General features: G+C 35.6%; 1 protein-coding gene across 2 annotated transcripts in view; it reads left to right on the top strand.

Moving 5' to 3' along the window:
* The window catches only part of SCLT1 (sodium channel and clathrin linker 1), a 178001-nt gene that overhangs the window by 37017 nt on the left and 121592 nt on the right, over positions 1–19392 (top strand). For both annotated transcript variants that reach the window (XM_080796975.1, XM_080796976.1), the window contains exon 6: positions 7895–8030. In XM_080796975.1, the coding sequence (XP_080653101.1) occupies positions 7895–8030 (136 nt within the window). The remainder of the gene's footprint in view (positions 1–7894; positions 8031–19392) is intronic.

The raw sequence follows: 19392 nt of genomic DNA, 5'->3' as shown, positions 1-19392 counted from the left end.
CCCTAGAAGAGTGACCCCCAAAGTATACTAGTCCTAAAAAGATCTAAAACATAGCTTGGAATTATCTGAATCTCTGCTGTTGATATAAGGTGATCAGAAATTGATAATGCACCCAGCCACCTGTGGAAAAAAAAAGAAGACTGTTTTAGAGGAAGATAACATTATTGCTAGGCCTCACAATATCTCCAAATATTTTTACATGTAATATCAGGCTCATATTTTTAAGACAGTAGAGGTTTTTTTTAAATGATAAGAAATAATAGAAATAGAATAATAGAAATAATAGAAAAAAATCCACAGGACTGATCTTTAAAATAATTCTGCTTAATATGTTCAATGAAAAAAGACAATTTTGAGAATGTTGATAAGAGAAAATGGAATGCTAAAAACACACCAAACTGAAATTCTGAAACTGAAAAAAAAAAATAATGAAATTAGATATAACTGAAGAGAGAATTAATGGAATCCAGTCCAAGTCTGAAGAAAATATTCTAAATTAATATCAGCGAGACAAAAGGATTAAAAAAATACAGGAAATAATGTAAGAGACATAAGAGAAATAGTGCAAAGAGCTAAAATTCGTATAACTTGAGTCCCAGAAAAAGAGGGCAGAAAGACATTGATCCACAAATTAAAGAAACACCATGTATCATAAGCAGGATAGTACAAAAAACTATAGATACATTATTATAAGATCAAATACATAAAGACAATTTTTTAAAATGTTCAAAGCAGAAAAATTATCTTAAAAGAAACAGCAGTAAGCCATAAATGAACTTCTCAACAGAAATGATGGAAATCAGGAGGCAGTGGAATATCTTCAAAGCTGAAAGAAAAACTATTAACTTAAAATTATGTATCTAATGAAACATTTTTCTAGAAGTCAAGTAAGTACATTTTCAGATGAAAAGAAGTGGAGAAAATTATCATTAGCAAAATTAAAATCTTAGGATATTCTATAAAAAGAAAGGAAAGGGTAACTATGGGAGAAAGTCTAATAAAGATCAACTATTCTGCAATGATAATAATGTTTCTAAAATATCTGTAGAGAATTAAAATGCAAGGCAGCAATATCATAAATTTGGGAAAAGGGTAAATAGAGTTAAAATATTCTCAGCTTCCAGCATTACTCAAAAAAAAAAAAAATAGAATACTAATTTAGAGTTTTGCTAATTCTATAAGCATGTTATAATCTCTAGGATAGACACTGGAAGTAAAGAATCCTAAAACTGCCGAGCTAATAGAGTAGAAAAATAGAATAATAAAAACATATAGAACAATAGGAACTCTCACTCATTGCTGGTGGGAAAGCAAAATGTACAGTCACCCAGGAAGACAGTTTGGTGGTCTCTTAAAAAATGAAACTTAATCTTATCATAACAATCTAGCAATCATACTCCTTGATATTTACCTAAAGGAGTTGAAAACTTATGTCTACACAAAAAATTGCAAATGAATGTTTATGGCAGCTTTATTCACAATTGCCAAAATTTGGAAACAACCAAGATGTCCTTCAATAGGTGAACAGATAAATAAACTGTGGTACATTCAAACTATGGAATATTATTCAGCAATAAAAAAGAAATGAACTATCAAGCCAGGAGAAGATATGAAGGAGCCCTAAATAGATAATACTAAGTGAAAGAAGCCAATCTGAGAAGGTTACAGATTGTATGATTCCAAACTGTGTGCCATTCTGAAAAAGGCAAAACAATGGAGAAAAGGAGCACCTGGGTGGTGCAGTTGGTTGGGCGTCCAGCTCTTGATTTCTGCTCAGATCATGATCTCAGGATTGTGAGATCAAACCCCAAAGTCTGCTTAAAACTGTCTCTCCCTCTCTTGCCCCTCCCCTGATCATGCTTGCACACACTCTCTCAAATAAAGAATCTTAAAAAAAAAAAAAAAAAAAACCTGTGGTGACAATAAAATGATCAGTGGTTGCAAGGGGTTGGGGGAGGGGGTGGGAGTAGAGAGGATGAAAAGGCAGAGCACATAGGATTTTTAGGACAGTGAAATTATTCTGTAAGACACTAGTAATGGATACATGTCATTATAGGATGTACAACACTAAGAGTGAATCTTAATGTAAACTACAGACTTTGGGTAATTGTGTCAATGTAGGTTTATCAGTTACAACAAAATGTACTACTCTGGTGGGGGAGGTCATGCTGGAGGGGCCAAAAGGTATACTGGGAAATCTCTATTTTCTGCTCACTTTTGCTGTGAACTTAAAACTACTCAAAAATTCTTATTTTTTTAAAAAGAGTCACCTAAAATGAACACATTTTTAAAAAAAAATCAAAAGAAGGCACGAAAGTAGAGAAAATCATAATAGGCAGACATATAGAAATAAATACTAAGGTAGTATATATAAATCCAAATATATCAGTAATTAAATTTCAATGTATTACATGCTACAAAAAGAAGAGGTGTATCAGCTACATATAGAAGAATGAAACTGGACCATTCCCTTATGCCATAGACAAAGATAAACTCAAAATGGATGAAAGACCTCAGTGTTAGACAGAAATGCATCAGATTCCTAGAGGAGAACATAGGCAGTTACCTCTTGGAAATCGGCCACCATAACTTCTTTCAAGACACATCTCCAAAGGCAAGTGAAACAAAAGCGAAAATGAACTTTTGAGACCTCATCAAGATAAGCTTCCACACAGCAAAGGAAACCATCAGTAAAACTAAGAGGCAGCCCAGGGAATAGAGGAAGATATTTGCAATAACATTATAGATAAAGGACTAATATAGATCTATGAAGAACTTCTCAAACTCAACACTCAAAAAACTAATAACCCAGTTAGAAAATGGGCAGAAGACATGAACAGACACTTCTCAAAAACACATACAAATGGCTAACAGACATGAAAAAAAATGCTCAACATCACTAGCCATCAGGGAAATACAAATCAAAACCACAATGAGATACCACCTAACACCAGTTAGGATGGTAAAAATCAACAAAACAGGCAACAACCAGCGTTAATGAGGGTGTGGAGAAAGGGGAACCCTCTTACACTGTTGGTGGGAATGCAAGTTGGTACAGCTACTCTAGAAACCAGTATGGAGGCTCCTCAAGATGTTAAGAATAGAGCTACCCTATGACCCAGCAATTGCACTACTGGGTGTTTATCCTCAAGATACAGATGTAGTGAAAAGAAGGGGCACATTCACCTCAACGTTCATAGCAGCAATGTCCACAATAGCCAAACTGTGGAAGAAGCCGAGATGCCTTTCAACAGATAAATGGGTAAAGAAGATGTGGTACTTATATACAATGAAGTATTATTCAGCCATCAGAAACAATGAATACCCACCATTTGCATCTACATGGATGGAACTGGAAGGGATTATGTTAAGGTTATTTTTAAATATGCTTTACTATTTTTTAAATATTTACTTTTCCTGACAGAAAATGTTTAATAAGAGAAAAATGACCAAAATATAAATATAACAAGATTTTTTTTTTAAGATTTATTTGTTAGAGAGAGAGAAAGCACAAACAGAGGGAGAAGCAGGCAGAAGGAGAAGCAGAGTTCCTGCCAAGCAAGGAGCTCAGTGCGATACTTGATCCCAGGACCCTGGGATCATGACCTGAGCCAAAAGCTTAACTAACTGAGCCACTCAGGCGTCCCTATAACAAGAATTTTTAAAAAGGCACCCCAGGGGTGCCTGGATGGCTCAGTTGGTTAAGCAACTTTATTTTAAATGGATGGATGCAGTTTCTTTGCCTTCAGTTCAGGTTATGATCCCAGGGTCCTGTTCCTTGCTCAGCAGGGAGCCTGCTGCTCTCTCTCCCTCTGCCTGCTGCTCCTCCTGTTTGTGCTCTCTCCCTCTTTCTCTGTCAAATAAATAAATAAAATTTTTTAAAAATTAAAATAAAAAAGCACCCTAAGCCCCAGAGAAAAACTGTGATAGTAGGAAATACAAACAGATCGCTCTCAGTAATTGAAAAAACAAGCAAAAACAACAACAACAACAACAACAAAAGGGTATGTGATATTTGAACAATGAAGTTAACAAATCTGTAAGGGACATATATTGAATACTAATACCCAACACCTTCAGAATACATACATTTCTAGAATTAACCAGTTTGAAAAAGTAACTCAGGGATTCTTAAAGTATCAGAATTACTCTACTTATGTTCTTTGATGACAGTGAAAGTTATACTAGAAATCAAATTTTTTAAAGATAATTGGAAAATCCCCAACTGTTCTTTAGTTAAGCAACTTCTAAATATTACTTATAGGTCAAAGGATTGACAATGAAAAATTAGAGCATGCTTTTAACTGGTCGATAATAAAAATAAAGCAATAAGACTTATAGGTTGCAGCTAGCTAAGGCCATTCTTAGAGGAAAATCCAAAGTCTTAACTGTATATATTAGAAAAGAAAGTCTTAAAATCAGTAATCTCTAAGAATTTGCAAAAGAGGTTAGAAAAAGAACAGTAAACTAACAGTAAACCCAAAATTATAAAACACCTGGGGAATCTGGGCACATTGGGTAAGAGCCAGCAGACGTTGAAAACTCCAAGATTGGATACCCATCCCTAAGTACTTAAGATACTAAAACAAAAATAAGCTATACATAGGCAGTCCTTGCTATGTTTGATAGTGCAGGACTTTAAAAATGACCATGCAAGGTGAAACTGTGGAAAGTGATCTTAATAATCAATGGAAGAAAATTATGATTTTTCTGTGACCTTTAAAAATTTTTATAAAAATGCTAATGGCTGTCTTACTGTTGTTTATAACTGTACTGTTGATTATAAGGGATAGGTTTTTTTTTTTTTTTACAAAGAAAACATTTTAATTCTCAATATTTCTAATGGTTTTAGTGTAAGTGAATATTAACTTAACTGTTTTTGTCATTTCATTTAAAATTACTCTAGGAGGTTTACCTGAGTTGACTTATGATGAAAATATCTGTCTAATGGAAATGATGGAATATTATGCCATCATTAAAATATTTATAGGGAAATATTTTATAATCTGTAAGAATACATATGTTTCAGTAATAAAGTTTAAAAGCCAGGTTATAAAATATTAGCAATATGGTATATCTGTCTATTTTTAATGGAGAGCAAAAATTCTACTAGAAAATATATCACACCATTATAACGGTTTTTCTGGGGGACTTGGGATGTCTTTTTTAAAACTCTTACTATATTTTATGTTATAAAGTATTTTTTAAGATACCAGAAATATTTAAACCCATAATTTTATGTTCAGTTAATCTTTGACAAAAAAGGGAAGTATATGCAATGGGAAAAAGACAATCTCTTCAACAACTGATGTGGGAAAACTGGACAACTACATGCCAAAGAATGAAACTAGACCATTTTCTTACACCAGGCACAATAATAAATCCAAAATGGATGAAAGACTTAAATATGAGGCCTGAAACCATAAAAATCCTGGAAGAGAGCATAGGCAGAAATGTCACTGACATTAGGTATAGCAACATTTTTTTTTAGATAGGTCTTCTGAGACAACGAAACAAAAACAAAAATAAAATACTGGAACTCATCAAAATAAATAGCTTATGCATAACAAAGGAAATAATCAACAAAACTAAAAGGCAGCTTACAGATTGGAAGAAGATATTTGCAAATGACATATCTGCTAAACAGTATTCAAAATATATAAAGAACTTACATAACTCAACACCAAAAAAACAAATAATCCAATTTAAAAATGGGCAGAAGCCATGAACATATATTTCTCCAAAGAAAACATAGGTGCCCAACATCTGAAAAGAGGCTCAACAGCATTCCTCATCAGGGAAATCAAATCAAAACCACAGATATTACCTTACACCTGTCAGAATAGCTAAAATCAGAAACACAAGAAACAGCAAGTGTTGGCAAGGATGTGGAGAAAAAAGAACCCTTGTGCGCTGTTGGTAGGAATCCAAACTGGTGTACTCACTGTAGAAAACAGTATGAAGGTCCTCAAAAAGGTAAAAATAAAACTACACTACAATCCAGTAATCATACTACTGGATAATTACCCACAGAATACTGAAACACTGATTTGAAAAGATATATGCAACTCTATGTTTATTGCAGCATTATTTACAGTAGCCAAATTACGGAAGCAGCCCAAGTGTCCATGATGAATGGATAAAGAAGTTGTGGGGTGTGTGTGTGTGTGTGTGTGTGTGTGTGTATACACCTGCAATGGAGTATTATCCACCCATAAAAAAAAGAATGAAATCTTGCCATTTGCGATGACATGGATTGAGTTAGAGTATAATGTTAAGTGAAATAAGTCAGTCAAAGAAAGACTAATACCATACAGTTTCACTCATGTGTGGAATTTAAGATACAAAACAAATGAATAAAGCGGGGGAAGAAAAGAGACAAACCAAGAAACATAGCCTTAGATGTAGAGAACAAACTGATGGTTACCAGGAGGGAGGGACGGATGGGTGAAATAGGTGATGGGGATTAAGGAATGCACTTGTGATGAGCACTAAGTAATGTATAGAATTGTTGAATTGCTGTATTGTATGCCTGAAACTAATACTATATTGAAATTAAAATTAAAAACTTAGGGGTGCCTGGGTGGCTCAGTCTTTAAGTGTCTGCCTTCAGCTTAGGTCATGATCCCAGGGTCCTGGGCTCCCTGCTCGGCAGGAAGTGTGCTCTCCCTCTCCCACTCCCCCTGCTTGTGTTCTCTCTCTCATTGTCTTTCTCCCTGTCAAATAAATAAATAAAATCTTAAGAGAAATTAAATTAAAAACTAAAATAAGAACCAAAGAAATACTAGAAATATTTTAAAATATGAATGTGTTATTGATAAAATTTTTAACTAGGGATTAAATTAGCAACCTCTGCCCTTTCCTTAGGGAGTAATTAATTTTTTTGTTGTTTCTAAAGTTAATTATTCTGTGAGTTTCATGTGTTTGATGAACTTTGCTTTCAATAAATATATTCTAAAAATTATGATTAAATTTTTCTAGTTTCAAAGGAGATTTTTAATAGCAGGTAATTCTCTTTATTTTAAATGGATGGATGCAGTTTCTTTGGGAAACTACCTTGAGATGTGTTTATTATAAATGACATTTTCTGCTTATAATTTATGCATTAAAGGTTTTTAAGTTTTAAAAAAAATTTTAAAAAAAAGGTTTTTAAGTTTTTCTGATACTACAAATATATTTTTCCTTAGGTTTGTATCATTTTAAAGTAAAACACTTAATCAGTCTTTTTATGAGTACTTCTATAGCTTTATTTTGCTAGCTGTTTTAAAATATAAAATATTTGTAATTTAATGTTAAGATTAATATTGAATTTAAGGTTTTCAGAGTTGTGGTCAAGCTTATGTAAAATATGCTGAAATGTAAAGCCTCTAATCATCTTGATTGCATAACTAGCAATAACTTTATTCTACTCTGTTTATTAACTGGATTAAGTAAGATGTTGCCTGAGTTTTGTGAAACACAATGAAGAAAATAAATAATTCAACAATATTTTCTATCCCATTTCCTTTTAATTGACTCCATGAAACCACGGTTACAGTTCCGTTTTTTTTTCTGAATGGCTTGTTTCATAAATTAATAAGACATGATATCTGAATTTTACCTTCTTGAATAACTAAAATCTTAGGACAAACAGAATTATGCTTGAATTAATTATGACAAATTTAATGCATTTGAAATTGTTATATTTTTATTTTCATAGCACAGTATTTAATGGTGATTAACAATTTAATTTTTGAAGTCTACTTAAAAATTATTTTTGTGTAAAGAATTATTTTAAATAAATTATTTTAAAGACTGTTTTTTGTGTCCAAATATTTATTTAGTTTACCTTCAAATAGTGGTAACTGTTGGTAAAATGAAATTACATTATTACTGTGTTAACTCTTTTCTGAAGGTTGCACAGCGAATTAAAAGATGCTGTTGAAAAGCAACTGGAGACCCTTCCCTTTGGCATAGATATGGGAAATGATATGTATACAGATGATGAAACAGTCAAGAATTTACGAGAACAATTACAACTAGCCAATCAAGTGAGTGATGTAAATTTTTTAAACTATATTCTGAATAAACAGAATCTGTGTTAATCATTATTTATGAATGATAACAACAGAATAGCAAAATCAGTACTTACTGATTTTCTACAATTTATAAGAATAGTTAACAGATAACAAAACTTGTAATATATACCCTCCCTGGTGGTTAAAAATATAGCTACCAAATGTATATTTTAATTGAATCATAAATCTTTTGACATGATTTTTATGTCTTATATAAATATCTTAATGCCGGGAGTGCCTGGGTGGCTCAGTGGGCTGGGCATCTGACTCAATTTTGGCTCAGGTAATGATCTCAGGGTCGTGACATTGAACACTACATCAGGCTCCATGTTAAGGAGAGTCTGCTTGAGATTCTCTCTCCTTCTCCTTCCCCTCCCCCAACTGACTCACATGCATGCGTGCATGCACTCTCTTTCTCTAAAATAAATAAATAAATCTTTTAAAAAATATATTTTAATGCCCAAAAAAATTTTTAAGGAAAAAAATAATTATCCACTCACTTAAATTTACATTTTCAGTTTTCTGTGTTTTCTTCTGATATGGTGTTTTTCTCAATTTTCAAAGATTATAGAATTATATTTCTGAAAAATTGTACTTCTTCGAATTACTTCTCCTTTTTTCCTCCCTCATAGTAATTGAATTATTTGGGAAGCTATGTTATATATACCTTGTTTTCAACACTGAAAATGTATAATCATACATAAGGGAATTTTATTTTATTTTTCTATCTTTTTTTAAAGATTTCATTTTTTTACTTGACAGAAATAGCACAACTAGTCACAGCGGCAAGCAGAGGGAGGGGGAGAAGCAGCCTCTCCGCTGAGCAGAGAGCCTGACATGGGGCTCAGTCCCAGGACCTTGGGATCATAACCTGAGCCAAAGGCAGCCGCTTAACTGACTGAGCCACCCAGGAGCTCCAGGAATTTTCTTTTAATTTACAGTTTTATATCCTAGGCATCTCATATCTTGTATGGATTTGAATCTCTGTTCTGCTTTCTAGCTGTGTGTCTCAGTTTCTTCATTTATAAATGGAGATTACAAATTCTTCATTGCAATTTTGATTTGATAGTTATGGAAAATCATTTTTTGTGCCCTACAAATTTAGTTTTAGAATTCTGATACTTAAGAAAGTGATATTTGACTGATTAAACAGGATTTAAACAGTCTGTATTTACCATAATAAAAGAGCGTGTATTTTTTATTTTTTAAAGGAGCATGTATAAATACTGATTTTTTTTCATGTGTAAAGGGAAAGGATTTGAAAAAGTAATAGAGAAAAAAATAATGAGAAAGCATACTCTTCCAAACTTTTCCAACTTTCAAGCTCTAGTGTGAACTCTGTTCTAAATAATAATATCAGAAAGGATTTGTGAATGTTTATATAGAAATAAATGGAAATTAATTAAGCCGTGTGAAGACTTTCTAACAGGCTATCAAAATTAGTGCACAATATACAATTCTTTATACTCTAGAAAAAGATTATGATAGACCATATGTAAAACAACCCTCTGTTATATACCTTAAATATATACAATGATTATATACCTTAAATATATACAATGATTATGGGTTTTTTTTTAAAGACTTTATTTGACAGAGAGAGAGAGAGCAAGAGAGGGAATACAGGCAAGGGGAGTGGGAGAGGGAGAAGCAGGCTCCCTGCTGCAGGGCTCCATCCCAGGACCCTGGGATCATGACCTGAGCTGAAGACAGACGCTAAATTACTGAGCCACCCAGGCGCTCTGTACAATGATTATTTGTCAATCATACCTCAGTAAAACTGAAAAAAAAATTTTTTAAAGAGAAAGTAAAATGAAAACTAGATAAGATTTGTAGTTTCAAAAGACAAAACAAAAACAGAACCCTGTCTCAAAAAGATCTCTCTGCAGTAATTTTGTTGCAGTAATTTCCAATGTGAAATTTTATTAAAACCTTAAAATTACTTCTTTTTTTCTTATTAAACCAAATTTGTTCTCTCATTCCTTATCTTTTTCTCCTCCTGCCTTATCCTCTCTTTGCCTTTCTCCTTCTATGTTTTGTTCCACCTCACATTTTTTCTCTGAAGATGGTCCTACTTTTTTGCTACATTTTGGATCAATCACTCCACAGAAGATTTGATGAGGTCCAACTAAGCAGCCAAAACAGAAAAAGCTGATTGGTTATAAACAAATTTCCCACAAAATCTATAATGTACTTTTTAAATAAATATAAAATTTCAACTGAATGAGAGTTTAGGCAATCTTATGAAGTATAAATAATAGAAAATGTTAATAATGCAATAGTATCAAAATAGTGATGTCAAATATTCTGCTTATGGTTCATATATGTCTAAGTATTTTGTTTTTAAGGTGGGATAAAACATATAAAACTGTTTTGGTATCACTAAATTGAAAGACCTTTGTGTTATATGAGAAGACAAGCTGAATCCAAACTGAAGAGACAAAAACTAAGTTAAATACAATTTATAGTAAAAAATAGAACAATTTTTTTAATTAATTTATTTATTTTAATAAACATATAATGTATTTTTATCCCCAGGGTACATGTCTGTGAATCGCCAGCTTTACACCTTTCACAGCACCCATCATAGCCCATACCCTCCCCAATGTCCATATCCCCACCACCTTCTCCCATCCCCCCTCCCCCCAGCAACCCTCAGTCTGTTTTTTGAGATTGAGTCTTTTATGGTTTGTCTCCCTCCCAATCCCATCTTCTTTCATTTTTTCTTTTCCTACCTCCCCCCAACACCCCCCACATTGCATCTCCACTTCCTCATATCAAAGAGATCATATGATAGTTTTCTTTCTCCGATTGACTTATTTCGCTAAGCATAATACCCTCTAGTTCCATCCACGTCGTCGCAAATGGCAAGATTTCATTTCTTTTGATGGCTGCATAGTATTCCATTGTGTATATATACCACTTCTTCTTTATCCATTCATCTGTTGATGGACATCTAGGTTCTTTCCATAGTTTGGCTATTGTGGACATTGCTGCTATAAACATTCGGGTGCACATGCCCCTTCGGAGCACCACGTTTGTATCTTTAGGATATATACCCAGTAGTGCAGTCGCTGGGTCATAGGGTAGCTCTATTTTCAGTTTTTTGAGGAACCTCCACACTGTTTTCCAGAGTGGTTGCACCAGCTTGCATTCCCACCAACAGTGTAGGAGGGTTCCCCTCTCTCCACATCCTCGCCAGCATCTGTCATTTCTTGACTTGTTAATTTTAGCCATTCTGACTGGTGTGAGGTGGTATCTCATTGTGGTTTTGATTTGTATTTCCCTGATGCTGAGTGATGTGGAGCATTTTTTCTTGTGTCAGTTGGCCATCTGGATGTCTTCTTTGCAGAAATGTCTGTTCATGTCCTCTGCCCATTTCTTGACTGGATTATTTGTTCTTTGGGTATTGAGTTTGCTAAGCTCTTTATAGATTTTGGATACTAGCCCTTTATCTGATATGTCGTTTGCAAATATCTTCTCCCATTCTGTCAGTTGTCTTTTGGTTTTGTTAACTGTTTCCTTTGCTGTGCAAAAGATTCTGATCTTGAAATCCCAGTAGTTCATTTTTGCCCTTGCTGCTGTGGCCTTTGGCGATGTTCCTAGGAAGAAGTTGCTGCGGTTGAGGTCAAAGAGGTTGCTGCCTGCATTCTCCTCAAGGATTTTGATGGATTCTTTTCTCACATTGAGGTCCTTCATCCATTTTGAGTCTATTTTCGTGTGTGGTGTAAGGAAATAGTCCAATTTCATTTTTCTGCATGTGGCTGTCCAATTTTCCCAACACCATTTGTTGAAGAGGCTCTCTTTTTTCCATTGGATATTCTTTCCTGCTTTGTCGAAGATTAGTTGACCATAGAGTTGAGGGTCTATTTCTGGGCTCTCTATACTGTTCCACTGATCTATGTGTCTGTTTTTGTGCCAGTACCATACTGTCTTAATGATGACAGCTTTGTAATAGAGCTTGAAGTCTGGAATTGTGATGCCACCAACTTTGGCTTTCTTTTTCAATACTCCTCTGGCTATTCGAGGTCTTTTCTGGTTCCATATAAATTTTAGGATTATTTGTCCCATTTCTTTGAAAAAAAAATGGATGGAATTTTGATAGGGATTGCATTAAACATGTAGATTGCTTTAGGTAGCATAGACATTTTCACAATATTTGTTCTTCCAATCCATGAGCATGGAACATTTTTCCATTTCTTTGTGTCTTCCTCAATTTCTTTCATGAGTACTTTATAGTTTTCTGAGTATAGATTCTTAGCCTCTTTGGTTAGGTTTATTCCTAGGTATCTTATGGTTTTGGGTGTAATTGTAAATGGGATTGACTCCTTAATTTCTCTTGTTGTTGGTGTAAAGAAATGCCACTGATTTCTGTGCATTGACTTTATATCCTGACACTTTACTGAATTCCTGTATAAGTTCTAGCAGTTTTGGAGTGGAGCCTTTTGGGTTTTCCACATATAGTATCATATCATCTGCAAAGAGTGATAGTTTGACTTCTTCTTTGCCAATTTGGATGCCTTTAATTTCTTTTTGTTGTCTGATTGCTGAGGCTAGGACTTCTAGCACTATGTCGAACAGCAGTGGTGATAACAGACATCCTTGCTGTGTTCCTGACCTTAGTGGAAAAGCTTTCACTTTTTCTCCATTGAGAATGATATTTGCAGTGAGTTTTTCATAGATGGCTTTGATAATATTGAGTTATGTGCCCTCTATCCCTACACTTTGAAGAGTTTTAATCAGGAAGGGATGCTGCTCTTTCTCAAACGCTTTTTCAGCATCTATTGAGAGTATCATATGGTTCTTGTTCTTTCTTTTATTAATGTATTGTATCACATTGATGGATTTGCGGATGTTGAACCAACCTTGCAGCCCTGGAATAAATCCCACTTGGTCGTGGTGAATAATCCTTTTAATGTACTGTTGGATCCTATTGGCCAGTATTTTGGTGAGAATTTCCCATCTGTGTTCATCAAGGATATGGGTCTGTAATTCTCTTTTTGGATGGGATCCTTGTCTGGTTTTGGGATCAAGGTGATGCTGGCCTCATAAAATGAGTTTGGAAGTTTTCCTTCCATTTCTATTTTTTGGAACAGTTTCAGGAGAATAGGAATTAATTCTTCTTTAAATGTTTGGTAGAATTCCCCTGGGAAGCTGTCTGGTCCTGGACTTTTGTTTGTTTGGAGAATTTTGATGACTGTTTAAATCTCCTTACTGATTATGGGTCTGTTCAGGCTTTCTATTTCTTCCTGGTTCAGTTGTGGTAGTTTATATGTCTCTAGGAATGTATCCATTTCTTCCAGATTGTCGAATTTGTTGGCGTAGAGTTGTTCATAGTATGTTGTTATAATTGTTTGTATTTCTTTGGTGTTGGTTGTGATCTCTCCTCTTTCATTCATGATTTCATTTATTTGCGTCCTTTCTCTTTTCTTTTTGATGAGTCTGGCCAGGGGTTTTTCAATCTTATTATTTCTCTCAAAGAACCAGCTCCTAGTTTTGTTGATTTGTTCTATTGCTTTCTTAGTTTCTATTTCATTAATTTCTGCTCTGATCTTTATGATTTCTCTTCTCCTGCTGGGTTTAGGCTTTCTTTGTTGTTCTTTCTCCAGCTCCTTTAGTTGTAGGGTTAGGTTGTGTATTTGAGACCTTTCTTGTTTCTTGAGAAAGGCTTGTACTGCTATATATTTTCCTCTCAGGACTGCCTTTGTTGTGTCCCACAGATTTTGAACTGTTATGTTTTCATTATCATTTGTTTCCATGAATTTTTTCAATTCTTCTTTAATTTCCTGGTTGACCCATTCATTTTTAGAAGGATGCTGTTTAGTCTCCGTATATTTGAGTTCTTTCCAAATTTCCTCTTGTGATTGAGTTCTAGCTTCAGAGCATTGTGGTCTGTAAATATGCAGGGAATGATCCCAATCTTTTTTTTTTTTTTTTTGATCCCAATCTTTTGATACCAGTTGAGACCTGATTTATGACCCAGGATGTGGTCTACCCTGGAGAATGTTCCATGTGCACTAGAGAAGAATGTATATTCTGTTGCTTTGGGATGGAATGTTCTGAAGATATCTGTGATGTCCATCTGGTCCAGTGTGTCATTTAAGGCCTTTATTTCCTTGTTGATCTTTTGCTTAGATGATCTGTCCATTTCAGTGAGGGGAGTGTTAAAGTCCCCTGCTATTATTGTATTACTGTCGATGTATTTCTTTGATTTTGTTATTAATTGGTTTATATAGTTGGCTGCTCCCATGTTAGGGGCATAGATATTTAAGATTGTTAGGTCTTCTTGTTGGACAGACCCTTTGAGTATGATATAGTGTCCTTCGTCATCTATTATAGTCTTTGGCTTAAAATCTAATTGATCTGATATAAGGATTGCCACCCCAGCTTTCTTCTGATGTCCATTAGCATGGTACATTGTTTTCCCCCCCCTCACTTTAAATCTGGAGGTGTCTTCGGGTCTAAAATGAGTTTCTTGTAGGCAGCATATAGATGGGTTTTGTTTTTTTATCCATTCTGATACCCTGTGTCTTTTGATTGGGGCATTGAGCCCATTAACATTCTGGGTAACTATTGAAAGATGTGAATTTAGTGCCATTGTATTGCCTGTAAGGTGACTGTTACTGTATATTGTCTCTGTTTCTTTCTGATCTACTCCTTTTAGGGTCTCTCTTTGCTTAGAGGACCCCTTTCAATATTTCCTGTAGAGCTGGTTTGGTGTTTGCAAATTCTTTCAGCTTTTGTTTGTCCTGGAAGCTCTTTATCTCTCCTTCTATTTTCAATGATAGCCTAGCTGGATATAGTATTCTTGGCTGCATGTTTTTCTCGTTTAGTGCTCTGAATATATCATGCCAGTTCTTTCTGGCCTGCCAGGTCTCTGTGGATAGGTCTGCTGCCAATCTAATGTTTTTACCCTTGTATGTTACAGACTTCTTTTCCGGGGCTGCTTTCAGGATTTTCTCTTTGTCGCTAAGACTTGTAAATTTTACTATCAGGTGACGAGGTGTGGACCTATTTTTATTGATTTTGAGGGGCGTTCTTAGCATCTCCTGGATTTTGATGTTTGTTCCCTTTGCCATATTAGGGAAATTCTCTCCAATAATTGTCTCCAATATACTTTCTGCTCCCCTCTCTCTTTCTTCTTCTTCTGGAATCCCAATTATTCTAATGTTGTGTCGTCTTATGGTGTCGCTCATCTCTCGAATTCTCTCCTCGTGGTCCAGTATTTGTTTGTCTCTCTTTTGCTCAGCTTCTTTATTCTCTGTCATTTGGTCTTCTGTGTCACTAATTCTTTCTTCTGCCTCATTTATCCTAGCAGGGAGAGCTTCCATTTTTGATTGCACCTCATTAATAGCTTTTTTGATTTCAACTTGGTTAGATTTTAGTTCTTTTATTTCTCCAGAAAGGGCTTTTATCTCTCCGGAGAGGGTTTCTCTAATATCTTCTGTGCCTTTTTTGAGCCCGGCTAGAACCTTGAGAATTGTCATTCTGAACTCTAGATCTGTCATGTTACCAATGTCCGTATTGATTAGGTCCCCAGCCTTCGGTACTGCCTCTTGTTTTTTTTTTTTGTGGTGAGTTTTTCGGCCTTGTCATTTTGTCCAGATAAGATTTGCTTTCTCCTCCTCTGGAATTCCGCTGTTCTTGGTGAGTGAAGTTGGTCTTGGCTGGGTTTCTTGTTGATCTTCTGGGGGAGGGGCCTGTTGTGGTGATTCTCAAGTGTCTTCGCCGCCGCAGGCGGAATTGCACCACCCTTGCCAGGGGCCGGGCTAAGGGGCCTTGCCAGGGGTCGGGTTTGCTTTGGGGAGCTTTTGTTCCCTGAGCGCTTTCTGTAGAGTTCCGGAGGATGGGAATGAAGATGGCGGCCTCCCAATCTCCAGCCAGAGGAGCCGAGAGCTTGGGGTCCCGCTCCTCAGTGCACCCCCAGAGAAAAGCGCCCAACCGCCCCTGCCTCCATGACCTCTGGTCGCACCTGGAGTAAAGCAGTCAATTGCTTGGAGAAAAGCGCCCATTTGCTTCTGTCTCTGTGGCCTCCGGCCGTGCTCTGAGCCCACCCAGCCTGCGACGAGCACAAGGTAACCCCGGGCTGAGAGCTCACTCCTCAGCTTTGTTGCTCTAGCTGGCTTCCCCGCTCTAATACCTGCGAGCTCTGTGGCACTCAGACACCCCCAGTCCTTCTGTGACCCCGCGGGACCTAGGGTTACGCTGACCCCGCACGGGCTTCCCCCCGGTTTAGCCTCTGGAGCGATATCCCTCCGTGGAGCAGACTTTTAAAAGTCCCAATTTTGTGCTCCATTGCTCCGCCGCTTGCCGAGAGCCGGCCCCTCCCCCCGCGGTCTCTCTTCCAGTCGCTTTGGATTCACTTCTCCGCAGGTCCTACCTTTCAGAAAGTGGTTGATTTTCTGTTTCTAGAATTGTTGCTCTTCTCCTCTTCAATTTCCCGTTGGATTTGTAGATATTCAGAATAGTTAGATAAGCTATCTAGCTGATCTCCTGCTACCCGATGTCATCTCAGCCTGCTACTTCTCCGCCATCTTGACTCCTCCCTCAAAAATAGAATAATTTTTATATTATGTTTTATCAAAGTAATAAGCATGAAGAACTTGCCTGTTCAGATATCTTCATTTATTTCACAAGTATTAACTAGATGTCTATTAAATATCAGGCACTGATAGGCAAATCGTTGAGGATACAGTAGAGAGTGTTGATCCTTGCTTTCATGGATAACAGGCTTTTGTTTTAAAAAACCTCTCACCAGACTTCTTGAGTTTGTTCTCTATTCTGTTTTCTAGCTCTGTAATGTTGGAAATGTCTTTTGTACCTTACTTTCATTTATATATAGAGATTATAGTAATTCTTATCTTATGGAGTTCTTATGGTAATTCAGAAATTCCCATAATGCACTTAATGTAATACCTAACACACATGTAAATTAATACATTTACCTATTATTTTTATCATCATCATTGTGAAAGAGGAAGATAATTAAAATTGAGTTCAAAAGTTGTTGGGTAAAGCAAGTATAATTGCCTCGGGAGCTGATAACATTATTAAAATATTAAGTACCTAACTTAATATTTTTAGTTTGGAGTATTTTTTTCTGATAGTGTGATTTGTAAAAATCTCTCTGGAGGGCAGATTGGCAGTAAGAGCCTTAGAAGTATTTATATCCTTTGACCAATTAATTAGATTAGGATATCATTTAGATTGTAGGAATATATCCTAAGAAACTGTGTGTGAAAATTGATGAATAAATATGTGTGTTATACTATTATATATGATAATGAAAATTGGAAATAGTTCAAAAATCTAATAATATGGAATCACTTACATTGTGATTTTTCAAATAATGGGTTATACCATTTAAAAAATTTATATTAGTACATTGGTTCTTAATTTTTTTGTGCATTATAATCTCCCAAGGGCTTTTTAAAATAGAGATTATTATTCCCCTTTCCCAAGTTTCTGATTCAAAAAGTCTAGGCTCAATAGTTTGTGTTTCTAACAGTTTCTGAGGTAATGCTGATGGTTTAGTCCTATGAAAACCACTGCTTTAGAGAATCTTGGTTTTCTAACTATTTGTCCAGATAATTCTTACCATCAGGTAGGTTTGTAAAACTGCAGACTTTTGAGGTTATGATGTGTCTTTCTGACCATTCTACTGAAAAGAAAATGTTCTTAAGGAATTGAAATGAATTGTCCAGGATCATTCAGCCAGAAATCAGGGATTGAATTCAAGTCTTATGGCTCCTGATTCTGTTTGTCTACAAATTTTAAAACTATGTAAGTTTTAGGCAAAACTAATCGATGATGTAAAGATAGTAGTTACTTTGAGGAAATAGTAGTATCTTGAAGAAAGGGCTGTCAGGCTTCTAGGTGCTAGTAATAACATTCTCTTTCTTGAACTGTGTGCTGGTTACATAGGTTCAACCACTTTGTGAAAATTCATGATTTTCATGTGTGTTTTCTAAATGCATGTTATACTTCAGTAATAGTTTCCTTAAAATATATGAACCTCTATTTATTTTAAATGTATACTCTTTATCTTCTTAAAATGCTTATCTTTTCACTATACCTTGTTACATTCTTACTAAAACAGGGTGGATTATTTCTGACCTGGGATTTAAAAGTTTGGACTTTTGGGGCACCAGATGGCACAGTTGGGCATCTAAATCTTGGTTTTGACTTAGGTCATGGTCTCAGGGTGGTGGGATTGAGCCCAGTGTTGAGGCCTGCATCGGGTTCTGCACTGAGTGGGGTGTCTGCTTAAGATACTCTCTCCCTCTGCCTCTCTCCATCTCTCTCTCTCTCTCTCTCTCTGTCTCTCTCTTTCAAATACATAAATAATTCTTTAAAAGTTTGGGCTTTAGAAACAAAGAGGTAAAGTTTTCTTCCTGATTCAGTCAACAACTTCCTGAGGAACCCTCAGCAAATGGCCAGAACCTGTTCTACTTCTCTTTTTAGACAATAAAAAGAGAATAATGCGCTGTGCCTACTAGCTTAGCATTTCTTACCCTTTTTGGTTTCAGGACCCTCCTCCAGGATGCTTAAAAATTGTTGTGGGGCGCCTGGGTGGCTCAGTCGGTTAAGCAGCTGCCTTTGGCTCAGGTCATGATCCCAGCGTCCTGGGATTGAGTCCCACATCGGGCTCCTTGCTCGGCAGGGAGCCTGCTCACCCTCTGCCTCTGCTTGCCACTCTGTCTGCCTGTGCACTCGCTCTCTCTCTCTCTCTCTCTCTCTCTGACTAATAAATAAATAAAATCTTTTAGAAAAATTATTGTGGACCTCGAAGAACTCTTTTTTTGTGGTTTACATATCTATCAATATCATATTATAGATTAAAACTGAGACATTTTAAAAAACAAATGGGAGCAGAAGAACACATTCCACTACCCATCAGAGAGAGGACATCCATGATATAAACTTTGGAAAACTTCAGTGTACACTCATGAGACAATGAGAGTGAAAAGGGCAAATAATGTCTTCGTATTAAAATGAACATAATTTTGACTTCAGGTGTCCCTATATCACACTTTAAGACTTGCTATATTGAAAGAATTGTTAATGACTTGAGAAAACTCTAATTATAAAAATGCCAAGTGAAAATAGTACAGTACAAACAGTATACTGTCTGATTCCCAATTTTGTTAAAAGAACAGAAATACAAACTTCTCTTCCAAAATCACATTTAAAAACATGAATACATTCAAAATTTATAAAGATGGTTATACCCAGACACTAGCAATATTTACTATCAGGTGGTAAAATTATAGGTAATTCTTGTTTTCTGGTTTGCTATATTTTACCAACTTTCTACAACATTTATTACTTTTTT

The sequence above is a fragment of the Martes martes genome (assembly GCF_963455335.1).
Source record: "Martes martes genome assembly, chromosome: 2".
Taxonomy (NCBI): Eukaryota; Metazoa; Chordata; class Mammalia; order Carnivora; family Mustelidae; genus Martes; species Martes martes.
Note: the sequence above shows the minus strand (reverse complement) of the source record. Positions and strands in the feature narration are given on the sequence as shown.